Source organism: Seriola lalandi, unplaced genomic scaffold (assembly GCF_002814215.2).
Source record: "Seriola lalandi dorsalis isolate HSWRI2012SDOR001 ecotype SW California unplaced genomic scaffold, Sedor1 jcf7180002054169, whole genome shotgun sequence".
Lineage (NCBI taxonomy): Eukaryota > Metazoa > Chordata > Actinopteri > Carangiformes > Carangidae > Seriola > Seriola lalandi.
Window position 1 is genome coordinate 325,023 of NW_019524722.1, and position 6,000 is coordinate 331,022.

Consider the following 6,000-nt stretch of genomic DNA (forward strand, 5'->3'; position numbering starts at 1 on the left):
CAGTACTTGAGAAAATGAGTCACTTCCCACAACTGCTACCACTACTTATAGTACTTTTACTACTTCCACTTATCATAAATGTCATACTACTACTACTACTATCACTACTACTACTACTACTACTACTGCTACTACTACTAATAATAATAATAATAAAAATAATAAAGATACCACTACTGGGCTACTACTACTACTTCTATTTGAACTATGACAATAATAAAATGATTATTATTGGTATTATCAACTCACCATTGTACTTTTAGTGCCTCACTTGTGGAACTTAATTCGTATGCAGAATGAACTGAGAGTAAAGGTGCATATTGGTAAGACAAAAAAAACTTTTAAAAGTTAAAACCAATTGGTTTAGAAAGCTACGAGTTTGTGTGAAGTGACCAGCGTATCGACCGGCTTTTATTATGAAAATCTCGGAACGGAAGTCTCAGTTTTGTGCTTTGTTTACAGCTCCAGACAAGCAGAGGAACTCCGCTGTGACCAGCGCCAGGCTCTGGATCTCTCGGACTTGGTCGGTCAAGATGGTGCGGGGTGCGGTGGTGCTGCTCGGTCTCGTGCTGGTAGTGCTGTGTCAAGCAGAGTTCGCGCCACCTACCGTGAATATCAGCTTGGATGAAGATCCAGAAGTGCGATGGGCACCTCTGCTGAAAGTCTTCGACGTAGACTACCTGAAGAAAGCCGGCGCAGAGGTCATTGAGTAAGTTTTCCAGAAGCTCTGTTTGGCTACCATGTAGTTAATTATACTGTTGAAGTAATGATAGTGAGTTTATCTTTCTTTAAAGTGCTCTATTACCCGGAAATGCTGTTTACCAGATGTGCAGAGGTTAGCAATTAGTTATGAGTAGTGCACAGCTAATGTATTGAAGTAGTATATGAGTATATGATTCATAAAATAAGGTTATCAGGATAGAAATATGAAAATTCTTGGGTAACTAACAGACCGAAGATGACATGGTTTTACTGTCTAATACATTTTCATCTGTGGTAAACAAGAAGAGGTTGAACTATGTTCATGTAGCTAAAATATATAATTCTAATAGAGAGCCAACAAGCTAACATAATATTAACTTAATATACTACACGTTATGCCAGCCTTTAACGAGCAGTTAAATAAACTTCTGGACTAATGGACTTCTGGACTTTGTTACTGTGTTAATCTTCCAATGTTTGCTGACAGTGATTGTTCACAGACATGTTTTTATTTATTGTTTTTGTTTGTTTGTTTTTGTCAGCACTACAGTTCCAAAATGGGTTCATCATGCAATTGCACCAATTGTGGCGGCCTTGGAAAAGTACATTCCTCAGCCTTATGCAGGGGAGATCCATGGCATGGCTTCAAACCTGGGAGGAAACATTTCAGATATCATCATGCTTAACTTTGCCTATGAAATATCTGCGTACGTATGATTTTAAATCTACTTACAACTTCGTAGTTGAAACACAAGTACTATGCAGAGGCCCACAGTTTCTATATTGCAGAATTAATGTGAAAGTCCACTCATGCATGCAATCAAACTCTATGCATTCCTAGATTTTGCACTAGCATCATAGCTCAGGACAAAAACGGGAGCGTGTACCACGGCAGGAACCTTGATTATCCGCATTCTGTTCTGAGGAATCTGACTGTGAACATAGTTTTCCTCAAGAATGGAGAGGTACAGTATGTTTTCCAAACATTACAAAATTGAATAGCAGGCAGTTGCACCTCCTCGAACTATACATAGAAAACAGCTAAGAATAATTTATGCAGAAACAAACATCAGTCTGTAAACTTTGGCAGGTGCACAATGGAAGTTCCATGATACAATATGATTTTCCTTTTATTTTTTTTTAATTTGTTGAAACTACCATTCAGGTGGCCTACCGTGGAACCTCTTTTGCTGGCTATGTAGGACTGTGGACAGGACAGAGTCCTAACAAGTTTACTGTCTCTGGTGACCAGAGAGGTAAGACTGTGCTTCCACTCAGCTGTCATGTTTGTTCAGATAGGCTGCAATAGTCTGATTATATTGGTTCTCTTTTGTTTGCGATCATCAGGAAGTGAACACCTGTGGAACTGGTGGAAGAATGTGGTGTCCGCTTTCCTCTTAAAGAGATCCCCAGTCAGCTGGCTGGTCAGGGAGGTGGGCATATTATGGAAATGAGTATAATGAGGGACTTTACTGTGTGAGGAAATGAAACTAACTGTGTGTAATCTATGCAGACTCTGGAGGAAGCACAGGACTTTCAAGAGGCAGTGATGCGTCTGTCTAAAATCCCCATCATCACTGGGGTGTATTACATTGTGGGCGGGGTGCGAGCAGGGGAAGGGGTTGTCATCACCAGAGACCGAGCAGGCCCTGCTGATATCTGGCCACTGGATCCTGTGAATGGGGGGTAGGCAAAATAAAGGATCTGAGTTTGAGGCTGATTATGCAACTGAATCCAAACATAAAATTGTGTTCCTCTTTTAGATGGTACAGAGTGGAGACGAACTATGACCACTGGCTTCGTCCTCCAGCCATGGATCAGCGAAGGTGAGTCATCTCGTTGGATGAATGCAGCCACAGTATTGTTGTTACTGTTATTACACTCTTGTTATGCGTTTCATTTCTTAGAGAAGCAGCCAACAAAGCACTAAATGCTACTGGCCAAGATCACATAAACATGGATACACTTTATCAGGCAAGTATGAACCAAAGTACACACGATATTGGAAAATCTGTAATGCACATTGTGAAAATCAGAGACAATGTATGGATTAGTAACAGGGTGTTGTCCTCCAGGTTTTGTCGCTGTATCCGGTGTGTAATGGGTAAGAAAGATGTTATCTGTTGATTCTACTCAAATGTTTTTATTTAAGGACTCATGTGACTGTTCTTGTTGCTGAAATGGGGAAGTTGTGTGCGTACCAGCTTCAGTTCCCTTTGCTTACTCCTCAGCAATAATGTCAGTAGGCCTTTGTTTGACACCTTACTTAAGCACATAGCAAGTAGCATAAAGAACAGCAATAGCTGGGTGTTTAAAATTTTGAGTGCGTGCCAGACAGCTCTTTTTAAGAAACACTGGCTTGTTTTAATAAGGTTCCTGTGTTGCATCATATTTGATCAAATACTACTGTCTTGATACTCTCCCAGAATTACTGTTTACACAACAACAATGAGTGCGGCAGCTCCTGAGCTGTACAACACACTTGTCAGGCCACAGGTAATTATATTACGTCTTAAATGTATATATTTGTTTGTTTGTACTCCCTCAGTCACTTTGTCATAGAATAATAAGCAATGAAGTGATGACTCTCTCACTCACACTTTCTATTCTCTCTCAAGGGCTGCCCTGATACTGACTGAACTGACTGCAGTCAACAACGCGCTGATTTTAGCTGCATTATCCTTGTGCATCTGAACTTCACAACATGGTTACATGCAGATTCATAATCATGTGGAGATGATATAATTGAGATTAGAGAGGAATTCCATAAATGCATTTTTAGGGGTGACTGCTTTTCTGCCTCTAATCAAAGAAAAACTAAATCGCTGTGAAAATTTTTGTCCCCTTCTGTACGTGCAAATTACATGTCAAGCTTTTCAAAACTGAAATTATTGTGATCTTCTGGAGTGAAGTGAGGAGCATTTCTGGAGTATGAAAAACACACTGGAATTCAGCACAAGTTTAAAATATCCTCAGGGCAGAGTGGGGTTAATTTATCCCTGTGATTTATACATCCGTTAGTTTTTAAATACAAGTAACTGAATCTCACCTCCAGGAATGTGACAAAAGCAGGTTGGGCACAAAATAGGAAAGGTGACGATGGCAAGGAGGGAAGGAGCTCTGTTTGTGCCACGCATTTTCTTGTTAAATGCAATTGATGAGCAATTGATACAAAGTTTTTTTCTTTCTTATTTTTTCTTTTCTTATTTTGAATGTGGTGTGCTAATGCAATGTATTTTAATACTCCTAATATTTTTTACATCAATTAGAAGTTGAGAAAGGAATAATGTCTTCATGCAGTTTTACAGCAATTAACATGTTCATATTAAATATTTTTTCATTGCTAACTAAAACTTGCCTTTTGTCTCAAAATACAACTGAGAGGGGGCTTATTTTAAGTTTACACTTGAGATCACACCTCTGGGAGTAACATGATGCTACCTAGCCAAGCAAACATCTTTAATTTATCCATTCATTTGACTTTAAAAACAATGCTAAAACAGACTTTTGCCCGTCACTTTTAAAATATCGTGCCTACTGATGAGGGTTGGGCCTCTGACTGAGACACAAGATTGACACCAAAATAAAAATAATATATAAATAATTCAGCTGGACACAAGGAAGCAATTAGCAGCAACACTGAAAATGGCTCTATGAACTAACACTGCAAATGTTTCAGAACCAGGCAGCTCTGTAGCATGTTTAATTCATTGCTTACAGAGATTACAGACAAACCAAACTCACCAAAAATTGCGTTTAAAATAGCTAAACTCCAAACCAACACAAGCACATGATTTGCTCCCACTGTGAACAGAGGTTCCTCTTTCCAGGCTGTTTTGAACTTCATGACCATTTTGTTCTCTTCCATGGAGCGATAGCTCTCATCAAACCACTGAAAAGAGGTGGGGAGGGCCCCAGTGTATGGGTCCCTGCAGGTTTGTGTTTCTTCTTCTTGTGCTTAAAGTTATAATAATATGTAACTTTTCCATATTAAAATATCTAAAAAACTAGACTTTTGCTCTATATTTTTGTAATTTGTGTAAAGACAACAAAGTTATAATTAAAAGTGTGTTTCTTTGCACAGAGTTAAAGAGGGTCAAAAAGTAACAGGATATAAATTAAGGATTTAGAATAAGTGACAGAATACACTTTTAGTTCACATTTATTTACATAACAGATTTACTACATATGTAGAAAGGCACCAAGGTACAAGGTAAGTTTGATGCCTTACAATATATACATATGCAGTATATATACAATGGTAAAAAAAAACTTCTAAAGATAGGGGAGAGAAGAGAAAGGGAGGGGGTAGGGGAGGGGGGAGAGAGGGGGAGAGAGAAGAGAGAGGGAACAGGCTTTAAGGGATGAAGAGGATCAGAACAAGGGAGAGGAGGAGGCCGCCCCCATGAAAGCCACGACCTGGAGGATGTCTTTCCAGAGTCGGTGGGAAGGATTTTTCTGTAATTTTCAAACGAGATGAATCCGTGATCTTAATCATGGTAATAGTCAGTTTCATTTGGTCAACGGTCAATGACGTCATATCCCCTTTGCACATTGTCAGTGTTGTGTTTGTGTGTGTCAGAAGTCAACAAAATGTATTTGGTAATTTTTCATATTTTTAACCAGATGAAGGATATTAGTCATCGGACATCTGGATCTTGAGTTATCAGAGGAAAAAGCCAACCAAATGTTAATGTAGGTGAACGTTTGGTTACCAGGGTAACCCCGGTTCTCTTTCAAATCTTGCTCAGTATCTCACTATGGGATGCGCCGTCTGGCGTGACCAATCACGGGAGCTCCACTACCACCAAGTATGTCAGGGGACAGACCAATCATCTGAGCTGCATGATACAGCCCGCCCCCCTTTATAACCACCTGCAGCCCCCACACAGCATTCTCAAGCGTATTTATTCCACATGCAAGCAGGGCAGTGCAATGAGATACCTCATGACAATGTGCCCAAGACACAGAGAGCTGCTTACTCCTCATAAACCCCTCAGTTCTGTCCGAATAGGCCCACAAGGCCCAAACGGGAAAAAGTGTATTGAGCCACCTATCACTCTCCTGGGCAAATAGTAGGGGGTGAAAAAAATCCTGCATCCTCAGCAATCCCTGAGGAACGATGAAAATCACCGAAGCCATCAGCCCTGTCAGACACAGACAGGCCCTCAGCGAGACCAGATTCCCCCTCCGAAACAGTGAGGTGGTGATGAAATTTCTGCATCCAATCTTGTGACAAAAAAGCTCAAAAGAAAACTGAATTTATCTTGAGACCCAAATATTCTATATTCTGAGTGG

At 40.0% G+C, this 6,000-nt stretch overlaps 1 protein-coding gene across 1 annotated transcript; it reads left to right on the forward strand.

The window, feature by feature from the left end:
• The first annotated feature begins 447 nt into the window (after positions 1-447).
• On the forward strand, positions 448-4,712 carry LOC111653197 (N-acylethanolamine-hydrolyzing acid amidase). Its single transcript, XM_023403674.2, has 11 exons — positions 448-709; positions 1,245-1,409; positions 1,544-1,667; positions 1,868-1,958; positions 2,050-2,135; positions 2,216-2,388; positions 2,466-2,528; positions 2,610-2,676; positions 2,778-2,806; positions 3,129-3,198; positions 3,321-4,712. Exons 1-11 carry the CDS (start codon positions 534-536, stop codon positions 3,339-3,341), a joined length of 1,065 nt encoding a protein of 354 aa, XP_023259442.1. The 5' UTR covers positions 448-533; the 3' UTR covers positions 3,342-4,712.
• Positions 4,713-6,000: the final 1,288 nt, after the last annotated feature.